The sequence below is a fragment of the Desmodus rotundus genome, chromosome 1 (genome assembly GCF_022682495.2).
Source record: "Desmodus rotundus isolate HL8 chromosome 1, HLdesRot8A.1, whole genome shotgun sequence".
Classification (NCBI taxonomy): domain Eukaryota; kingdom Metazoa; phylum Chordata; class Mammalia; order Chiroptera; family Phyllostomidae; genus Desmodus; species Desmodus rotundus.
The window spans coordinates 100260459-100281188 of NC_071387.1; the positions used below are offsets into that span (position 1 = coordinate 100260459).

The window sequence follows — 20730 nt, forward strand, 5'->3', positions numbered from 1 at the left end:
TCCTCCCTGCGCCCCCATCTTGGGTGAGGCGGGGGGGGGGGGGGCGGGGGGGGGCTCGGGGGGCCGTGACTGTTCGGTGCTGACTTGTTGGGGACAGGTCTTCCCAGGCTGGACAGCCTGATTTGGGCCTGGTAAGGGGTGAGGCTGGACCGAGGGGCAAGGGATCTGGGCGAAACTGGTCCGATTTGGGCCTCCGGCCACCACCCATCTCCTCCCCGGGTCCCCTCCCTCACCCTCCAACGCACCTGCGCTGGCCTCCCCCCAAGCCCTGGGGGCAGCCGGCGGGCGGCGCTGGGAGATCAGAGAACTCAGTGGAGTCGGGCCCAGGGGGAGGGGGCGGGGAATTTCCCCCCACGCCTGCCTAGGCCTGTTAACCTCCCCCTTCAACACCGGGGAAAGGGGGGTACCGCTGGGGGAATTCCATCGCGCTGCGATGGCTCCGGGGAGCCTGGACTAGGGGTCTTAGGGAGAGAAGGGGGAGGAGAGGGAGGGACAGGCTGGGACCAGGGGCGCAGCTGCCTTCATCCCCAGACACCAGCTGCCCCTGCCTGTCCCGGACTGAGCGGGCACCATTCCCGCCTGTCTCGAGGGTGCGGGGGCAGGGAGTGGCACTTCCTCTGTCAGGCCAGAGGCATCCGGACCTGTGGAGCGAGGGGAATGAGGATCCGCGGGAGAGTGTGCGTGTGAGCGTCTGACAATGAATGGGCGGCTGAGTGGAAGTGCGTGCCAGGTGCACTTCATTCAGGAGTGCTGGTGAGTAGTGTCCGGGGGGCGTGTGGCCTCGGGAGAGGGCTCTGTATCTCCCCCATTCTGGTCTTCCTCCACACATCCTACGAGAACCTGCACCGACCCTGAGAAGGGGAGGGGGCGGAGAGGCCCGCGCCGGGACGCCAAGGGTCCCGGGGCGAGCAGGAAAAGCGTCTGGACCTGCTGCCTTCGCTCCAGTCTCGGGCGGGGCTTCCCGGCCTCAGGGGTGGGAGGTGGGGAGGTAGGGACTCAAGAGGGAGGGACTCGAGGGGGAGGGACACGCAGAAGGACGCGAGGGGGGCAGGAGCCAGCTCATTAGAAACCTGCAGTAGGGAAACTCTTAGAGTGAGGCTCAGCGGGAGGGGGCAGGTGTGGAGGCCGAGGCAAGACCCCGAGCACCGAGAAGCAGAGATGGGGAAGCCCCCGGCCAGGGATCCCCGGGGAGACCCCCAGTAAGGACGGGGCAGAGAGACGCCTTCAGGGGCAGAAACCCTGGCAGGCAAATACCCGCGGGAGATACTGCCCCGCCCCTGACAGAGAGTGCTGCCCCGATTGGGACGAGGGTTCACAGTCAAAGGACAACGACCCCCCCCCCCCCGCCGCCCCCAGGTCTCCTGGAAGACCCTGGACAGACCCCGGGGGTGGAACAAGTCGTGCGCGGGCCAGGGCAACCTCTCCTAGTTTAGGGGCGATGGGGACACGAGTCCCTCAGAGTCTCCTCCTTCTCCTCCTCTTCCTCCCGACGCTGCTGCCACGGGGGGCCTCCGCGGGGAGCCTGCATAGCCCAGGTGAGTGTTGGCTCAGCTACTGGACCTTGGTCACTATTCCCTCCTCTGCCTTCGCGCCTAGGAACCGGGTCCCGAGCCTGGGGGCCGGGCAGGGCAGGTGGTGGGAGCAACCAAGCGGCCCCCAGGGCCCCGCGGGCACCAGGGGCGCCAGCTGCGGGGCCGGCAGGAGTAGGTGAGGTGGGGGGTGAGGATGTAGTGGGAGGCTCCGAACCTCCCAAGGCCCTGCGGCTGCCGTGCAGGCCTATCCGAGTGCTTCCAGGTGAACGGCGCCGACTACCGTGGCCACCAGAACCGCACGGGCCCGCGCGGGGCGGGCCGCCCTTGCCTCTTCTGGGACCAAACGCAGCAGCACAGCTACAGCAGCGCCAGAGACCCCCAGGGTCGCTGGGGGCTGGGAGCACACAACTTCTGCCGGTGAGGGGCGGGGCCGGGCCGGGGCCTTTGGGGCGGGGCCTTACGGGAGGCGGGGCCGGGCGCCCCACTGCAGGCGCGAGCGGGAGGCGGGGTCCAGGGGCTGGTGGAGCAGAAGGCCTGGGGGCAGGCCTTAGCCTGCGCGGGGGGGGGGGGGGGGGGGGGGGGGGGGGGGGGCACGGGCGCGCGGAACTGTTTCCGACTCCGGCCCAGCCTCAGGTGCCCAACTTCTGCACCAGCGCAGGTCAGACCCGGCCATTCAAAGGTGCCCTTGCGGGCGGGGCCCGAGGGCGATCTCCGGAGTGAGGGGCCTGGTTCCTGCCCTACAACTTCTTTGAGGGGGGCATCCACTAGCGGTGACAGAGGGGCTGGAAGTTTCGAGACACACTGCCGTGTGGAGCTGCGGGGACCGAGTGAGCGGGAGGGAGCTTCTCTGCTTTAAAGCAGGGTTCCGCGGGAACACTACAGAGAATACTCAAAGTCCTCTGCTGAAACCTAAAATCAGCCCTCGGGGACCTTTAATGACTTCCCATTGTCCACTCGGAAGTGGACACGCAGAACAGAGAGCTGCTGTACCACTCAAGGTGGCCGTTTTGCGGATAGGCCCCGGGGCGGTGCCTGGGGTTTGCAGGTAGCGGCGTCTGGACAACCTCTCCCCACCCGCAGGAACCCGGACGGTGATGTGCAGCCCTGGTGCTACGTGGCCGAGACGGAGGAGGGCATCTATTGGCGCTACTGCGACATTCCCACGTGTCACAGTGAGTGGGCCCGGCCGGACAAGGGTGGGAGCGCTGGGCTGCCTGAGTGGAGTTCACTTTCGGGGACACTGGACAGACCCTGACTCCCCTGCCCCCTCAGTGCCCGGGTACCTGGGCTGCTTCGTGGACTCAGGGGCACCCCCCGCCCTCAGCGGCCCCAGCGGCACCTCCACGAAACTCACGGTCCAGGTGTGCCTTCGCTTCTGCCGCATGAAGGGCTACCAGGTACTGCCCACAGGCCCAGACCAGTGACCCCTGACCTTGACCAAAATCAGGACCGAAAACAACTCCCAACTCTGACGCCAAACTTTGGCACTGATTTCTGAACCTCCGGCCCGATTCCCACTCTGAGCCCTACCCCTGGCTCCCACGCCCCCTCCCTTGCCCCAGACCCTGCCCTTGGCGTCACACAGTCTGTGCTCCCAGCTGGCGGGCGTGGAAGCTGGCTACGCCTGCTTCTGCGGCTCTGAGAGCGACCTGGCCGGGGGACGCCCGGCCCCGGCCACCGACTGTGACCAAATCTGCTTCGGCCACCCGGGCCAGCTGTGCGGCGGCGATGGGCGCCTGGGCGTCTACGAAGGTGAGGAGAGGGCGGGAATGAGAGACCTGGGTGAGGGGCCTGCGAAGGGGACTGAGTGGAGGGCCAGGTCCGCGGAGGGGACGAGGCTGAACCTGGGAGCCAAGGGAGAGGCCTGGCGCGGAGAGCAGGACTTGAGGAGGGGGCTGGAGGAAGCTGTTGGTCAGCCTGGGTGCCCGCCTAGCTGGAAAGGGAGGGGCTTCTGGGTGAAGCCCGCAGGTCTCCGGGCTCTGACGGCCGACCCCGCCCACAGTGTCGGTGGGCTCCTGCCAGGGGAACTGGACCGCACCTCAGGGCGTCATCTACTCCCCGGACTTCCCGGACGAGTACGGGCCAGACCAGAACTGCAGCTGGGCACTTGGTCCGCCGGGCGCCGCGCTGGAGCTCACTTTCCGCCTCTTCGAGTTAGCTGACCCGCGCGACCGGCTGGAGCTACGCGACGCGGCCTCGGGCAGCCTGCTCCGCACCTTCCACGGTGCCCGCCCGCCGCCACCCGGGACTCTGCGCCTCCGCACCGCAGCGCTGCTGCTCACCTTCCGCAGTGACGCGCGTGGCCACGCGCAGGGCTTCGCGCTCACCTACCGAGGTGAGGCCCCGACCCATCACCGCTGTGCGCGTTTCCCCGCCCTCTGCCTCACACGCCTCTCCACAGGTGTGCAGGACCCAGCGGAGAACCCGTTGCTTCCCAAGGGCTCGGCCCAGACCCTTGCAGCGCTCCCCGACGGGACCAATGTGAGCTGCAGCCCCCGGCCTGGGGTTCCGGAGGCCACGATGGGGGGTGAGGCGGGCGCTTGAGGTGGGAGGGAGTTTGGGGAGCAGACCTCTGAAGCCCTGTCCTCATCGCAGCCATGTGCCCACAGCCCGAGTCTTCTCGACAGTGATGGCCGTCTCGGTGTTGCTGCTGCTGCTGTTGCTGCTGCTGTCGCTCCTGCGCCAACGGTGCGCGCCCTGGGGTGCCTGATGCCTCGGTGCCCAGGAGTGTGTGTGGGGTGGGGGAGATTGTGGGAAGCTGGGGCCCAGGAGGGGAATGGAGCTGGAACTCCTAAGTTCTTGAGGGACACAGCCTTGGATCCACACAGGGAATCATGCCCGGGATAGCAGGTGAAGCAGGATGCTGGGGGGAGACTGGTTGGGTGTTCGGCTGATGTCTGCTCCCTCTCCAGGAGTTGTCTGCTGGCTCCAGGAAAAGGACCCCCAGCGCTGAGGCTTTCCCAGAGCTCTGGGAGAAGCTGGGCTGTGTGGTACCACCGTCCTGGAGGGGTGGCATTGCCCCGCCCCCCCGGGGACTCCCAGGCGGAGGGTCTAGCCTCGAGTTACCGCCCACTGAGCACATCCAGCCAGAGTTCCCTGCGTTCGCTCATCTCTGCTCTCTGACTCAAGATCCCCAGGGTCCACTGGATCCTCCAACAGTGGGGTGGACACCTGAGACGCTGTGCTGCACTCTGCCTTGGCCTCCCACTTTTCAAAGGGCGGCTCTGCCTCTGGTCATCTCTCAGAGGCCAGACACCTAACAGGAAGCATCTGGTACAATTATTGGGAACTTGACCTTACTTTAGGTGCCCAGATGGTTGAGGCCAAATGGCAAGAGGAATCAAATCCCCTCCTCATAGATTACGATATGGAGACCTCTGATTTCAGGGGTCTTTGAGCCCCTCTTTGGGTGGTCTTGGACTCCTGCCCTAAGTCAAATATGAGAGGTCAAGAAAAGTGGTCAAAAGACCAGTTGGACTTTAAATAAAGGACCTATTTTGGTATAGGGCTCTTCAAATTCTTAAGTGGTGGGAAGTTATGTTGAGAACATTGGAGCCAAGGGTTTGGCTGTGTCCATGCACATTAAGGGTGTTACATGCAGTTTTTGGAGCCGCCTGAAATGCAGAGGACTGAGGAATCGCCCAGGCGGAAGAATTGGGGGGGGGGGGGCGGGATCTGGGGGAAGGGGAGAAAAAGACCAGGTTAAGCGGTAAAAGGGACGCCTTCCTGGGCCCGCCTTAGTATGAACCTAGGCAGGGACTGACCTTTCTCCCTTGGCTATTTGCCCTCTCTCTTCCCCTCCATTTCCTGACTGTCCTGGGCGGAGCTGAAGGTGCACTTTGTGGGAGATAACAGGGAAGGAGTTTGGTCGAGCTCAAGCTCGAAGAAGCCTGACCCGAGGGCTCCGGCCGTTCAGGCACACCCTTAGGAGCCTGGACATCTCAGAGCGCTTTGCTGCACTCCGGCAGAGTTTGGCCTGTGGAGAGATCATCCTTGGAGTGGGGGCGCGCCAGCACTGGACCTGACCTGTCCGAAGACGTCCCGGGCTGGCAGCACCTTGGACAGAGCCCGGGCTGCGGGGTGGTGCTGGGTGGTGAGGTTGTGCAGGGGAGGGTGGGTGCCCAAGGGTGTGTTGACCCAGGGGGTCGTGCATGACGCCGGGGCATGCACTGCGGGGGGACGCGAGGTGCCAGGGTCACTCTGGCAAAGCCACTGGGACCCAAAATGTCGGGTCTCAAGTGAACAGCCACTCCATGCAAATGAGACTGGCACCGCAGATACCACGCTAAAAGGGTGAAGGCCTGGGTGGCCTCGGGGCGGGGCCTCTCCGCCAGCCCGTAGCTATTGGCCCTCGCAGCGTCTACGCTGGTCGGATGGCGGGGTTGGCCAGCTGGGGCGGAGTCTTCCGTCCCCTCCCCCGTCCGGCCGCACCCGTCCTCAGGGCCTCAGAGAGACCACTGGCCCGCTGCCGCCTCCTTGAACTGTCCCTACCGTGCGCCTGCCCAGGCGGAGACGGGCGCACTGCAGCCGGGCGGGCTGACGCAGGGGCGCTGGACCCGCGCTTGCGCAGCGGCAGAGCGAGAGCAGGGACCCCCAGGCCGGCGCGTGCGCGAGCTGTGCACTGGCCCGTGGGCAGGCAGGCTCTGGGATGAGCCTCCCGCCGCCGCTGCCCCACTGAGGAGGCTGGGTGGGGTGTAAGAGGAGGGCGGCCCGCCCGCACCCGGGCCGGGCCATGGCATTCCTGGCCGGACCGCGCCTGCTGGATTGGGCCAGTTCTCCACCACACCTGCAGTTCAACAAGTTCGTGTTGACCGGCTACCGTCCAGCCAGCAGCGGTTCGGGCTGCCTGCGCAGCCTCTTCTACCTACACAACGAGCTGGGCAACATCTACACACACGGTGAGCTGCACCCCGCGTCCCATACCCGCGACAGCCCTGCCTGCGCCGGGCCAGGGTCCCGAAGGCTGAGGAGCAGGCCAAGGAGCGACCAGATTCTGGGCTGCCCCTGTCCTGGCACAGCCAGGAGCTGTGGTGACAAAGCTGCCATTGTCCGGGACGGCACTGACTGCTTCCGCTACCCCTGCAGGGCCCCCAGGGCAGGCGAGGGAAGCAGAGTGGGGACCAAGTCTGCTTAATCCTCCTGAGCCCCGGGGAGAAGCAGCCTGATGTCCAGCCCCTTCGTAATCCCGATCCCCTGTGCACCTTCCCCACCAGCACCCATCCCAGACTTGGGTGTTGACTTGGGCCAGGAGGGGTCCAGGAGGAAGAGTCAGGCACCGGCCCCTCCCCGCGCAGCCGCCCTGCCAACCCTTTCCGGAACAACCCAGTCTTGGGACTCCGCCTGGTGGTGACACCTCCGCAGGGATGGGGCCCTTCCTGTGAGGCCCCGTGGGGCGGTGCTGACCAAGAGAGGGAGCCCTGAGCGGGCTGGGCCCACCCTTGGTACCTCCTCCATTGGGGGACAGTGGCCTGGCCAGACCATGCCAATAATGGGTAGCCAGTGGCCCCAGTCTGCCGTGCCCACCTTTGACCCCTGTGAGGGCAATGCAGAGTGCCAGCAAGGAGGGTATAACGCCCAGGATGGGGGGCAATGGAGCTCCCAGAGGTGGTGCCTGGGGAGAAGATGGAACAAGCTCATTTCTGCCCCCTTTCCCGCCTGGCCTAACCCCTTTTGGAAGACAGAAGATCCCAAAGCTTTCATTTGTCTGGTTACTTACGGCGAGGAGACACAAGGGGTTGGGAAGAACAAACTAAATGGCCCTGGGATCTGTTATCATTGCCCCACGTTCAGAGCTCAGCTTGAGTCACACTGCCTTCTGGCTTCGGCTGGCACACGGAGGCCAGGTTGGGGTTTGAGGTCCTTTTGCTTTCAGGGAGGTGATATGGCTGCAGGGGTGAGAGCAGCTTGGGAGTTAAGACTGCCTGGGCTCTCTTCTACTTGCCGGAGTCACCTGGGACAGGTTACTCAGTGTCCTCACCTGTGAGGTGGGGATAATGATCTCTTCTACTTCCAGAACTATTGTGAGCTCTGCTGAGTAAGTAAAGTTCCTGAAAGCTCAGGGCCTGCCTCTGTCTGGGGCCTGGCGATAGTCGTCTGTCACTGTTGTCAAGACCTGCCTTGCTCTCATTCCTCTCATGTTGTCTCTAGACTGTGGACTCCTGAGGACATGACCTGTCCTCCGTGCTGAAGTTGTGTGATGGATAACTGTCTCCCTCCCCCAGGGCTGGCCCTGCTGGGCTTCCTGGTGCTGCTGCCAATGACCATACCCTGGGGTCAGCTGGGCAAGGATAGCTGGCTGGGGGGCACACACTGTGTGGCCTGCCTGGCACCACCCGCAGGCTCTGTGCTCTACCATCTCTTCATGTGCCACCAAGGGGGCAGCCCTGTGTACACTCGGCTCCTTGCCCTGGATATGTGTGGGGTCTGCCTTGTCAACACCCTCGGTGAGCCAAAGGATGGGGGGAGGGGCTAGAAGAATGAAAGCTGTGGGGCAAGTGGGGAGGGGGCAGCAGGGGACACTCACATGAATCCTGGGTAGAAAGAGCAGACAGACCCCCAGACTGATGTGCCCTCTCCTGCTCTCTCCTCTGCAGGAGCCCTGCCCATCATCCACTGCACCCTGGCCTGCAGGCCCTGGCTTCGCCCAGCTGCCCTGGTGGGCTACACCATGCTGTCAGGTGTGGCTGGCTGGAGGGCCCTTACCGCCCCCTCCACCAGCGCACGACTCCGAGCTTTTGGTTGGCAGGCTGGTGCCCGCCTCCTGGTGTTTGGGGCTCGAGGAGCGGGGCTGGGCTCCGGAGCTCCAGGCTCCCTGCCCTGCTACCTGCGCATGGATGCCCTAGCACTGCTTGGGGGGCTAGTGAACGTGGCCCGTCTGCCAGAACGCTGGGGACCAGGTCGCTTCGACTACTGGGGCAACTCACACCAGATCATGCACCTGCTCAGTGTGGGCTCCATCCTTCAGCTGCACGCTGGCGTCGTGCCTGACCTGCTCTGGGCCGCCCACCACGCCTGTCCCCCAGACTGAGCCACCACCCACACAACACGCCAGCCTGCCCAGTCTTCTAGGGCTAACACCACCAGGCTACCTTCCTTCTGCTGGTCTGCAAGGGGCTGGCTCCCTGGATGCTTCCCAGCCCTTGTCTGTTCACCCATTCTTCCCTGTGGAGCCTCTTCTCCTATCCACACCTTCAAGCTCCAGCATCCTTTCCTGCCTTCTTCCAGGGTACTGTCTTCCTGTGCAGACTGGAAGGAAACCAGTCCATCTGAGGGCCTCAGCTTACCCTCTGTGACCTATGAGAGTTGGGCCAGAGGGCCTCTGGGGTCAAGTCTTGCTTGCTCTGACAGCTGGAGTCCTGCCAGCCCAGAGCCATAACCCCACCTTGCCCCTCCTCAGACCCTCACGTAAGGTACCACTTGGGCGGCGGGCCGGGCCACCAGCCCATGATTCCTGACCTCTAACTTCAACCCTGCACGCCAGCCCTCCTAGCAACCTGAGGCTCGCCTACCCCTTCTCCCTTCTGTCCAGACTGTGGAGCGGGGAGTTTGGGCAGCAGGACTATCCCCTTACCCCAGGAATAAAGGGCAGGAGGACTGCTGCTGCTTTTTCCAGGAAACTGGCCCAGATGTAAAAAGCTGAGTGGCCCTGGACCTGGGCCCCACGTGGCTGGGGGCCCACCCTCCACACTGAATGCCATGCTCTAATAACTTGACCTGCCCATCAGGGACATACCTGCTCAGGAAATCTGTCCCACACAGCATGGGGCTCCCAGCTGCCATCTGCTGGCCTGTGGCCCTCCTTCAAGGCCATCCCAGAGCCCTCAGACCCTGGGTGATGTCAATAAATTGGGCAGAAAGCCCTGTGTTGCCATGCAAGCAAGCTTGGGCGCTCCCGAGATTCAGGTATGTTTTATTAGACAGGGCCAGGCAGAAGGGACCACTGGAGTTCTCAGAGGGACCCCAGCCTCCAGGAGGATGCGGGAAAGAATTAAAAGGTTAAAAGCATCAGGGCTGTCTGGGTTCAGGTCGGGCCCAGTGAGTCCTCAAACAGGCTGAGGAGGTTCCGAGGCTCAAAGGAAGGGAAGGAGCCCTGAGCGGCCTCAGAGTCAATGTCACTTAGGTCCAGGGCATCCCTGGGGGGAAGGAAGAAAGAGAAATGACACTCAAGATTCAAAGGACCCTCCTCCCTACCTCTGATCCTGGGCCCGCTCACCTCAGCGTGTGCCTGCTCTGGGGGGTGGAGGTGCTCCTGGCAGCCCTGGCCAGGATGGCCTCTGGAGATAGCGAGGGCCTGCACGGGGTGGGCGAGACAAGCAGGGTGTCAGCAGAGGGGAGTACACGGGGAGGAGGCCCTGGGAAGACCAAGATTAACCCTGTCCCTGTGCGGGCTCCTGCTGAACACAGGCAGGGGCCACAGCCGGGGACAATGAAAGTATAGTGCCCTACCAAAGAATAATTTTCACAACTTTTAAAATCTACCTGATCACACTCAAAGACCACCTCTGTCCCTTTTCAGAACACATGGACTTCGAATGAACTGGCTTTGAAGTGAACCTGTGGCAAATGAAGCTTATCTGGTACTTCGTGTCAGTTATAAAGTGTCCCTATGACAATGGAGTGGCATTTTCATAAGGGGTTAATGGTGTGATTCCTTCTGAGAACTGTCTGCCTCGAGCATGTGGTTTTCCTTTGCCACAGTTTCTTAATTATAGCCCCTCGCTTGGCCACCAGGCACCCTGGACTAAGGAATTCCTCCCAGGACGAGGGCTCACCAGGTTCTAGGTTCTAGGAACTTTGTCCTGTGAAAAAGACAATGCCTTGTCCTTGGGCAGTGGCAGCCTCTACTGAGCCCGGCGGCGCACTGCCTACCTCTCCCACTGGGGGCTGTGGCCCTCCAGCTGCTCCCTAGTGTGGCAGTGCCCTAAGTGTGAAGTTGCCAGTTCTGCACAGTGGCCATTCCACTCACTAGGCTTAGAAGAAACAGTTGCATTCAAACCAGGACCGGCTGCACTCCCACCAGCCTCAGTGCCCTTGCCAGGGTATGATGGGGCCAGGTTTGTGGGAGGGAATCCCCGTTTACCACTAATCCCAATGGAGCCTGGCCTGTGTATGGAGTTCGGCCATGGTAACAGCCCATCTCTCCACCCCTACCCATGAGTCCAGAGCTCTCACCTACCCTATGCTGTCGTCATCCCAGTTGCTGGAGTGGCTGCTGTCCAGGAGGAAGCTGCAGGGTGGTGAGCCAGGTGGGGTGGCTGGAGGACCCGGGGACTGCAGCCAGCTGGCTGGGTGAGCCAGCCCATGCCAGAGCCAGCACAGCAGGGCAAGCAGTGCCTGTGGGGACAGGGACCCGAGGGAGGCTGGGCAGACCCCAGGGCCAAGGATCAGGGTAGAACAGCCTGTCACTTTCACCAGGCTTACCTGCCACAGGGCCCACCCTCGACTCAGGGCTTCAGCAGCCATGTACCACAGGACACTCCAGGGCCGTGGCTGCCTGAGCATAGGCAGGGCCAGCAGGGCCTCGGCTGTGGGCCGAAGCTTGGGATCAGGCTCCAGCATCATGTTGAGGACAGAACGCAGCTCAGAAGACAGGCCTGTCCATGGAGCAGGGCCACGTCAAGGGTGACTGGGCCCTGAACCCAGCAGTCCCCCACAGCCTGCCATTCTCTTCCACTTGGGTCTGCCCTCCCTGTGGCACAATATCCCCTCCCATCCTTGCCCCCTACTCACCGGCAGTGAACTCTGGGGGCAGGTAGCCCTGGCGCAGCTGTTGCCAGCCCTCTCCACCATGGGGTAGCTCCATGTTGCATGCCACTTCCAGGATGGTGAGACCCAGACTGGGGGGCAGGTGGTGGGGATGGAGACAGGGACAGAAGATAGGCAAGGTTGGCCTTGGCCTTGAGCCACAGATCCCAGAGTCCCAGGATGCCCCTGAGAAGAGGCGGGGGAGCAGCTGCTGTCTTCCACCATGAACTAAGGAGATGGGGAAGGAGAGGCTGGGGGCTCTGAAAAGGCCTCAGCAGTACCAATGACGGGAACACATCATGAAGCATGGACCCGGTGCCCAGCACAGCCCACACATGACTGTGGTGAGTCCTCCTGGCACCCCCACCTGACAGGGACTATGGTTATTAGTGTTACTACCAGGGTCCTGTGGATATGGCTGGATAGACTGTTAGAGGCAGAGCAATGGTTACTGGCATGGACCATGGAACCCAGAGCCTGGTCCAGTCCAAGCTTCACCACCTGCTAACTGGAGTTTGAGCAAGTTTTTTAACCCTGCTGTACCCATTCCCCTGTGAGTAATAATTGTCCCTCCATGGAGATGTAGTAAAGAGATAGATGGGTGAATCTAGTAGGGCAGCTCCAGATGGTTCATTGTCTAGCCTGACTCTGTAGAACCCCCTCAACTAGAGGGTGGGGCCTTCACCCTCTTAGGGCACTGTCTCCTAGTTAGAGGCCAAATCTTCCTGACTTTCAGCCAGGATGGCATTTCCCTCCCTCTGCTACTGCACCCCAGCCAGGAAGGACCTTCCATGGCCCAGCTTTTACCTGAACACATCGGCTGCTGTCCCGTAGGAGCCCTGCAGCAGCTCAGGGGCCATGTAGCGGGGATCTCCCTCCTGGGCCTCACCAGCTCCAGACGCATCTAGCTCCACCAGCAGCCCAAAGTCACCCAGTTTGCAGCGGCCCCGAGGCCCCAGGAAGATGTTGGCAGGCTTGATGTCAAGGTGGACCAGGCCTTGGCCATGCAGGTGAGCCAGAGCAAGGAGGGTATCCCGCAAGTAGCCCCAGACCTGAGCCTCAGGCAGGCTAGTGCCCCAGGCCTCACAGTGCTGCTGTAGGCTGGGACCACACAGTTCTGTCTGCAGGTACAGGATGCCACCCTCCTCCCAAGCTCGCTCCAGCCGCACACAGCGTGGGTGCTGCCCCACCTTCTCATGGCCGCTGACCTCAGCCAGCTTTCGGGCCCGATCCTTGGGGCCCCGGAATGGTGACATGGAGCGCTTTATTGCATAGAGCCGGCCATCTTCTTTGGAACGCACCTGGAAGGAAGATAATGCCCGCAGGTGGGGTGGGAGGTGGCCCGACCATTTAGCAGCACAATCCAGCAGATTCTATTAAGATTTCACATGTGCGAAAGGTGCAATATGGCATCTACCTTAGAAAGACCCCTGCACATGCAATAGCAAGACCAGATGCTGGTTCCCTGGAGGCCCAACAAAGAAGAGGCGGGGCAGGCATCTAAGTACTAACACAGGGGGTCTCTCAGACTATTGTGAAGTGAAAAAAGCTGGCTATGGAACAATACAGGCAGTGTGATCCACTGTGTAGAATATTAATGGGTTTATCTCTATTACGGTCAATTCTACAGGTGTAGAGAAAGTTCTAGAAGGAAGGATGCCCACCGAGAAGCTCAGTGGTTTCCTCTGGGACGAATTAATCTAGGGTAGGAGGGATGGTTTATAAGGGGGATAAATGGTAATGGGAAAAAAAAGACAATTAAAAAAAAAAGTAATCTAGGGGCCCATGTTGTTTGTAGTACTTATGTAAGGAACACTACCATTTGAGAGGAAACAGAAATTATTGGAAAATATATTTTAAGACAGAAAAAAGGTGGCATACAGGGTATAGCCTATGTGTCTGCGACCCGGCGGGGTCGGGGGGTGGGGGTGGGTAGGGCAGAACTCGCCAAGAACCCCCGAGTGGCTGGCTCCAGGGTGGGAGGGGATGGTAGCCAGGAGCCACTACCAGGCATGCCAGGCTCTGGAAAAGGCGGGAGTGTGCACTGAGGGGCTGTCGAAGGGGCCTGTGTGGGGGTTATAAGAAAGCAGCCCAATCAAACACTGAGGAGGGCCACCTGTCAGCCCAGAAGAGGTGAAGGGGAGAGAAAGCTGCCCGGAATACTATCCTATCGAGGCAGGTTAGGGAGGCAAGGGGGCACGTCCAGACAGGCCCATAGAGTTGTTACTCCACTTACCTTGAAGACCTCTCCATAAGAGCCATGGCCCAGGCGGCCAAGCCTCTGGAAACTCTGCTGGAAAAAGGACTCCGGCCGGCTTGGGTCATAACCGGGGCTCTGCAGGGTCTCAGAGGCTTTGCCTTGAAATGACACGCTCCGGGGCTGCGGCTGGTGCCAGCCAGGGGTCCGAGGAGGAAAGAGGCGACTAATGGGGATGCTGCCCTTGGCAGGGGGCCGGGGCGGAAGGGTCCGGCTAAGCCCCCTGGGCCTCTTGAGGGAAAAGCCAGGTTCTGCGTGGCGAAAGTAGGCTGGGACTGGGATGGGGGTGCCACTCAGCGGCGGTGGGGTGCCCTCTGTGGGCACAGGCATGGCCAGTACAGGAGGCCCTGAGAGGTAGAGTACAGAACAGTGTGTCCACTCAAATGGGTCCTTGTCCTGTGGCCCTAGAGATGCTGTGGAGGAAAGCCGCGGCTACTCTGCACACATGTTCTGCTTTAAACATGGAGGCCGTGGGGACACAAGCACCTGCCAGGAAAAGGCAGAGGACAAATTATACAAACCCGCTTACAGTTGTCTGTACCTGGAGGTCACAGAAACAAACTGAAATGCATGGGGCAGTGGCCCAGAGGCTCCCACAATCCAGCAGAGGTCAAACAAGGCAGGTCTTGGAGCCACACAGCACGTGCCTACAATCCCTGCCTTGTCACAACTGCTATTTGACATTAACACATGCAATCTCTTCCAAGACGGTAAGGGGGAAATATTCACACAGACTCACACTCCCTTATCTCCAATTCCAAAGTGAAAAAAAGAAGGTATGATTCCAAGTTTCTTGCTTTCTTTTTCATAGTTGTGATGCTTAAACTCATGTAGTAGGGTTTCACTTTCAACTCTTGTGTTGCAGAGGCTAAATTCCAGCTGAGTGTAGCAGAGAGGGCTCCCTCCTTCCACCAGCCCCTGCTGATAAGGCAGAAGCTCTGTCTTAGGTTTAGTAGGCTATGAATACTGCAGCCCAATCACTCAACCCCCAGCTCATTCCTACAAGCTGAGGCAAGCTGGGAAAGGCAAGCTGAGAAGGCCAGAGGCTGCTGCCTTCACCCTAAGGCAGCTGTGTCACTCGGGGAGATGGGCATAACTGTCCCTGCCCCCAGCACCAGAGCTGCAGCTGAGATTTTGCCTAGGGAGATTCAGGTTATAAAACTGAGAGCTCTGGCCCTAGCAGGGTAGCTTAGTTGGTATAGGTGTATCACTCCTATACACCAAGGTTGTGGGTTTGATCCCTGGTCAGGACACATACAAGAATCAACAAATGAATGCATAAAAAAGTGAACAACAAATTAGCCCCAGCTGGTGTGGCTCAGTGGACTGAGTGCTGGGCTATGAACCAAAGGGTCCCAGGCAGGGCACATGCCTGGGTTGCAGGCCAGCTCCCCAGTTGGGGACACGTGAGAGGCAACCACACATTGATGTTTCTCTCCCTCCCACCCTTCCCCTCTGTCTAAAAATAAATAAATAAAATCTTAAAAAAAAAAAAGAATTTAAAACAATCTACAGACTTACTTTCGAAAATTATTTTTGAAAAAGAAGTGAACAAATCAATCAATTTAAAAAAATTTAAATTAAAAAACAAAAACAAAAACAGAGAGCTCTGAAGCTCTCTCCTTGCCACCCCCTGCCTGCACCAAAAATCTGACTTTATTTGAAACAGAATATGAGAAGTTCAAGTTTAAAGGTGCTCTCAAAAATCAATTGAGCCCTGGCTGGTGCGGATCAGTGGATTGAGTGTTGGCCTGTGAATGGAAGAGTCGCTGGTTCAATCCCCAGTCAGGGCACATGCATGGGTTGCGGGCCTGGTCCCTGGTTGGTGGCATGTGAAAGGAAGCCACACATTGATGTTTCTCTCCCTCTCTTTAAAAAGTAAGTAAATAAAATCTTAAGAAAAAAAAGAATCAATCTGGATTTAGGCTGTGCCCGGGGTTGCTCAGGTAGTTAAGAGTGTCATCCCCATATACCAAGGCTGCAGGTTTGATCCCCAGTGACAGCCCATGCAAGAATCAACCAATGGAGGCAAAGGGGGAAAAACTGGAACAACTGTAATATCACAAACAATAAAAATTTTAAAAGATATTTTTTAAACAATCAACCAATGAATGCTTAAATAAGTGAAACAACAAATTGATATTTCTCTCCCCCCCCTAAAATCAATCGATAAATACAAAATGTTTTTAAAAAGTCAATTGAGTTTTGGGTGGTAAGCAAGTAGAAGGTGGCTGGTGATTCCATTATCATGAAAAGCTAAACCGTGGGCGAGCTAGTTTACCACAGAGAATCAGGGAAAGAGATAGCTAGGAAGAGCCTTCCTGGGTTCGGGACAAAGCTCAAACACTGAATAAAAAGCTACCTTGTGAAAGAAGCCCAGATTTAATTATATCAGTCTATAGAGCAATTGATAGCACAGGACAAAAGCAATAGAGAAGACAGACAGAAATTGGGGTAGCCTAACAGGTGGGTATGATCAGGGAAAACATAAAGAGAGCCCCCCAAAATTCTCAGTGTCCCAGGTTGACCGTGCACATGTCCCAGGCTGGATCCTCTAAGGGGCAATGTCAGAGACTTCATACTGCAGAAAGAGATGTCACTACAATGGTCCAGCCAGTCACTTAAACAAATAGATAAGCGCACACACACACACAGACACACACACAGACACACACACAGACACACACAGAGCCCTGGCCGGGTGGTTCCGTTGGTTGGAGTGTCGTCCAGATGTGCTGCTGTTGCAGGTTTGATCCTCAGTCGGGGCACATGTGGAAGTCAACTAATGAATGCATGAATGGGTAGAATGGTAAATAGATATGTCTCTCTCTCTCTTTTCTCTCTCTTTAAAAATCAATTTAAAATTTTTTAAAAAAATCACAAGCCCCAGAGGGGGTGGTGAGGAACCAGTACGCACAGTGGCTAAAATGTATTATCCAAAATGCCCATGACCTGAAGGCCCTGGCCGGTAGCTCAGGTGGCTAGAGTCGTCCAATATGCCAAGGTGACTGGATTGATCTCTGGTCAGGGCGCACACAAGAAGCAACCAAGGAGCGCATAAATGAGTGGGACAGCAAGTCACTGTTCCTCTCTCTCTCTAAAGTCAATTTTTAAAAAATGTCCAGTTTTCAACAAAAAATTACAAGTTGTGCAAAGATACAGGGTGGGGGGGAACGCAACAGAAACTGCCTATAAGAGGGACCAGATGTCAGATGTAACAGACCAAGACTTCAAAGTAGCCACTGTAAATGTGTTCAGTGAACAAAAGAAAACCACGCTTAAAGGAAGCATGATGACATCTCACCAAATAGGGAATATTAATAATAAGAAATTATTAAAAGAATCAAATGGAAACTGTGGAGTTGAAAAGTGCAATAACTGAAATGAAAACTCACTGGAGGGGTTAAACATTAGATTTGAACTGGCAGAACAAATAATTAGTAAACTTGCAGCTAGAGTGATAGAAATTATACCACCTGAAGAACAGAGTGAAAAAAGAATGACAGGAACAGAGCCTGAGAGAATGTATCCCACCCTTAAGTGCACCAACATACACATAATGAGGGCCCCAGGAGAAGAGAAGGAGCAGGAAAAATATGCTCAGAAGTAATGGATAAAAACTTCCCAGATGTAATTTAAAAAAACACATAGCAAAGAAACTCAATAAAGTTCAAGTAGGATAAAAGCACAGATCCACAAACACATTATACTAAAAGTGCTAAAAGCCAAACACGGAGAAAATCTTGAGAGCAGCAAGAGAAAAACGACCCATCACTTAAAAACCTCCCCATAAGATTAACTGCTGACTTCTCACCAGAAACAATGTAGGTCAGAAGCCAACAAGAGCGCTGGCTGGTGTAGCTCAGTGGATTGGGCCCAGGCCCGCAAACCAAAGGGTTGCTGGTTCAATTTCCAGTCAGGGCACATGCCTGGGTTGTGGAGCAGGTCCCCAGTGGGGGGTGTGCAAGAGGCAACCACACATTGATGTTTCTTTCCCTCTCTCAAGAATTCATTGCCAAAAGACCTGCTTTACAAGAAAAACTAAAGGAAATTCTTCAGGCTAAAAGCATGTGATCCCAAGCAGTAATTCTAACCTATATGAAAAAACAAAGAACACTAGTAAAGGTAATTATGTCATATAAAAGAAGTATAAATGCATATTTCTTCTCCTTTCTTCTCTTAACTAATTTAAAAAGCAACTGTATAAAACAATATGTAATTGTATTGTTGGGCTTATAACAAACACAAAGAAGTGTGATATACTTGCATATAGCCACACAAAGGACGTAGGAGAGAATAATATTGGACTAGAAAATGACACCCAATAGTAACTCAAACCCACAGGACGAACCAAATGTGGTAAATAAGGTCACGATAACAAACATCATACATATATACTTTCTTTCCTTTCTTCCCTCAGCTTTTTTTTTAAAGATTTAATTAATTTATTTTTAGAGAGAGGGGAAGGAGAGAGGGAAAACATCAATGTGTGGTCGCCTCTCATGCACCCCCTACTGGGGAGCTGGCCCGCAACCCAGGCATGTGCCCTGACTGAGAGTCGAACTTGGAACAACCCTTTGGTTCCCAGTCTGGTGCTCAATCCACCACACCAGCCAGGGCACCTCAGCTTTCTTAAAAATTATATTTTATTGATTATGCTATTAGAGTTGTCCCAATTTTTCCCCCTTTGCCCCCTTCCACCCAGCATCCCACACTCCCTCAGGCCATCCCCACACCGTTGTCCATGTCCATGTGTCAGGCGTATAAGTTCTTTGGCTACTCCATTTCCTATACTGTACTTCACATCCCCATGGCTGCTCTGTAACTACCTATTTGTACTTCTTAATCCCCACACCTCTTCACCCATTCCCCTACACCCTTTCCCACCTGGAAACCATCAAAATGCTCTCCATATCCATGATTCCACCTCTGTTCTTCTTGTTTGCTTCGTTTGTGTTTTTAGTTTCAATTGTTGATAGATATGTATTTATCGCCATTTTACTGTTCATAGTTTTGATCTTGTTTTTCTTAAGCAAGTCCCTTTAACATTTCATATAATAATAGTTTGGTGATGATGAACTCCTTTAGTTTTTCCTTGTCTGGGAAGCTCTTTATCTGTCCTTTGAGTCTAAATGGTTTTTTTTTTTAATTTTATCTTTTTATTTTTTAGAGAGAGAGGAAGGGAGGGAGGAAAAGAGGGAAAGAAACATCAATGTGAGAGAGAAACATTAATTGTTTGCCTTCTGCATGTGTCCTGACCCAAGATCAAACCCACAACCCAGGCATGTGCTCCACCTGGGAATCGAACTGGTGACCTTTTGCTTTGTGGGACAACACCCAACCAAATGAACCACACAGGCCAGGGTTCCTTCAGCTTCTTTAGGAAATTAAAGACAACCTAAATATGTGGTGGGGCAAAAGTAGGTTTACAGTTATGAGTATGAGAAACAGAGTTTATTCTTGTATTACCTACTAATTACTGTATTATTTTCCATACAAATGTAAACCTGCTTTTGCCCTACCCCATTAATGGAAAGATATTACATGTTCATAGATCCAACAATTTAATATGGATAAAATGACAATACTCTCCAAATTAACCTACAGATTCAGCACAGTCTCTATCAGAATCCCAGCTGGGTTTTTTTTTCAGAAATGAACAAGCTGATCCTAAAAATCATACAGAAATCCACCAGACCCAGAATGGCCAAAAGCAATCAAAATGAAATTGGAGAACTCATACTTTCTGGTTTCAAAACTTACTACAAAGGAACAGTAATCAAAACAGTGTGGTATTCACATAAGGACAGACATATAGATCAATCACATAGAGAATTCCGAAATAAACCCTCACATTTACAGTCAACTGGTTTTGACAAGGGTGCCAAAACAATTCAGCGGGAAAGAACAGTCTTCTCAACAAATGGGACAACTAGATATCTACATGTAAAACTCATTTGGCAGAAAAATCTGGTCTGACCTTTTTTACCTTCTAAGTATGAATGTTCATATATTTCTTGACAGAAATAATATGTTTGATTATTGGATGATGTCCCAGACTCACGGGTGGTGTTACATATAAATGCCATATGCACCCTATTAGCTTTCTAAAATCTGATACCTTTTGAATTCTGAAACACACCTGGCTGATTAAGGGGTTTGTGGACCTGTAAATTAACCTCAGGGAAGGCTCAGCCTAGTGTCTGGCATGCGGATTCCTCAGTAAGTGCTGTTAAAAGACACACAAACTTAGAGGCCCCATGTGTATAAGTGGCTTTGTGTGTTGGGGCACAGAGGGCTTTTTGTGTTGCTAAAATGTTGTAATTAAAACAAAAATAAGAAAACAAAAGGGGAGGAGTTTAATTTCGAGAGGAAGCCAGTGTATCAAAATACACCACCCCCAACAAGAGGTGAGTCAGTAACTGAAACAAGGCGGGCAGTCATCGAAAGTGTTCACTCCACTCCAGTTCACTTCCAGCCTGGAAGACTCGCCCTGCCTATTGTGCTGACCCTTCCTCTGCCTCTTTTGCATCAGGAATCCCACTCCAGAGTTTCTCAAAGTGAAGAGCTGGGATGTCAGGATCCCCCAGGGCACTGGTTAGAGGTACAGCCTCCAGACCCAGTCCTGTCACATTTGGAGACACTGGCCACCTTAACCCAGTTCTCAGACCATCCCAGAGTCACATTCTAGTACCACTGGCCTGGCCAAACAGCTTTGTGGGTGGGGCAGGGTAGGTAGAAGGAGCAAGGTGAATCCAGGGTGGCCCTCAGCAGAGACAGGGCCAGGGTGACCTCTACAGCTTCTACGAGCCTCATCCTCTCTTTGGGCAGGACACATCTGCTGACTGCGGTCTACTGCGCCAGACTGTGAGTTCCTCCCAGGCAGGGCAACGGCAGAGTCACCTCCACGAGGGCAGGGAAACAGACCCTGGCGCAGAGTTGAGCAGACCAGCTGTCACGCGGGAGGGGCTGTGGATGGAATGTGGGTGGGGCTCTTCCTGGGGAAGGACAAGTAACGGGGGCGGGGGCAGTCGCTGGGGTTCCCAAATGAAAGGGGAGGGGGAGGCTGTGGAAAGACCGGTGAGCAGCAGGGTCGGTCACCCCCGGCGGCTAGAGGGAAAGTGGGCGGGGTCGCCCGGGGCAGGACCAGCCCAAAGAAAGGTTAACAGAGAAAGGACAGGACCCAGACCGACAGGG

General features: G+C 56.0%; 3 protein-coding genes across 10 annotated transcripts; 2 read left to right on the top strand and 1 right to left on the bottom strand.

Moving 5' to 3' along the window:
- The first annotated feature begins 652 nt into the window (after positions 1-652).
- KREMEN2 (kringle containing transmembrane protein 2) lies at positions 653-5033 on the top strand. Of its 3 annotated transcripts, none has more exons than XM_053921411.2 (10): positions 653-753; positions 1357-1535; positions 1775-1949; positions 2613-2704; positions 2805-2929; positions 3095-3284; positions 3535-3867; positions 3934-4059; positions 4142-4220; positions 4445-5033. In XM_053921411.2, exons 1-10 carry the CDS (start codon positions 698-700, stop codon positions 4653-4655), a joined length of 1566 nt encoding a protein of 521 aa, XP_053777386.1. In that variant the 5' UTR covers positions 653-697; the 3' UTR covers positions 4656-5033. The 3 variants fall into 3 exon arrangements, with proteins under 3 accessions (XP_053777386.1, XP_053777401.1, XP_045045586.2); XM_053921426.2 differs by having other exon boundaries at positions 3131-3284; XM_045189651.3 differs by having other exon boundaries at positions 3535-4059.
- A 908-nt stretch (positions 5034-5941) lies between these two features.
- Positions 5942-10425, top strand: PAQR4 (progestin and adipoQ receptor family member 4). 3 transcript variants are annotated; one of them, XM_071222103.1, is made up of 4 exons: positions 5945-6430; positions 7754-7975; positions 8126-9434; positions 10048-10425. In XM_071222103.1, the coding sequence occupies exons 1-3, from the start codon at positions 6265-6267 to the stop codon at positions 8557-8559; spliced, it is 822 nt and encodes a 273-aa protein (XP_071078204.1). In that variant the 5' UTR covers positions 5945-6264; the 3' UTR covers positions 8560-9434; positions 10048-10425. The 3 variants fall into 3 exon arrangements, with proteins under 3 accessions (XP_045045726.1, XP_071078204.1, XP_045045725.1); XM_045189790.3 differs by lacking the exon at positions 10048-10425 and having other exon boundaries at positions 6293-6430; positions 7680-7975; positions 8126-9407; XM_045189791.3 differs by lacking the exons at positions 7754-7975; positions 10048-10425 and having other exon boundaries at positions 5942-6430; positions 8126-9407.
- Positions 9528-13892, bottom strand: PKMYT1 (protein kinase, membrane associated tyrosine/threonine 1). 4 transcript variants are annotated; one of them, XM_024553261.3, is made up of 7 exons: positions 13513-13892; positions 12084-12577; positions 11262-11368; positions 10953-11125; positions 10708-10865; positions 9745-9822; positions 9528-9664 (listed from the first exon to the last, which is right to left on the bottom strand). In XM_024553261.3, the coding sequence occupies exons 1-7, from the start codon at positions 13861-13863 to the stop codon at positions 9553-9555; spliced, it is 1473 nt and encodes a 490-aa protein (XP_024409029.1). In that variant the 5' UTR covers positions 13864-13892; the 3' UTR covers positions 9528-9552. The 4 variants fall into 4 exon arrangements, with proteins under 4 accessions (XP_024409029.1, XP_045045723.2, XP_045045722.1 ...); XM_024553262.3 differs by lacking the exon at positions 9528-9664 and adding an exon at positions 10262-10272 and having other exon boundaries at positions 9746-9852; XM_045189788.2 differs by lacking the exon at positions 10953-11125 and having other exon boundaries at positions 10708-10891.
- Between the last annotated feature and the right edge of the window lie 6838 nt (positions 13893-20730).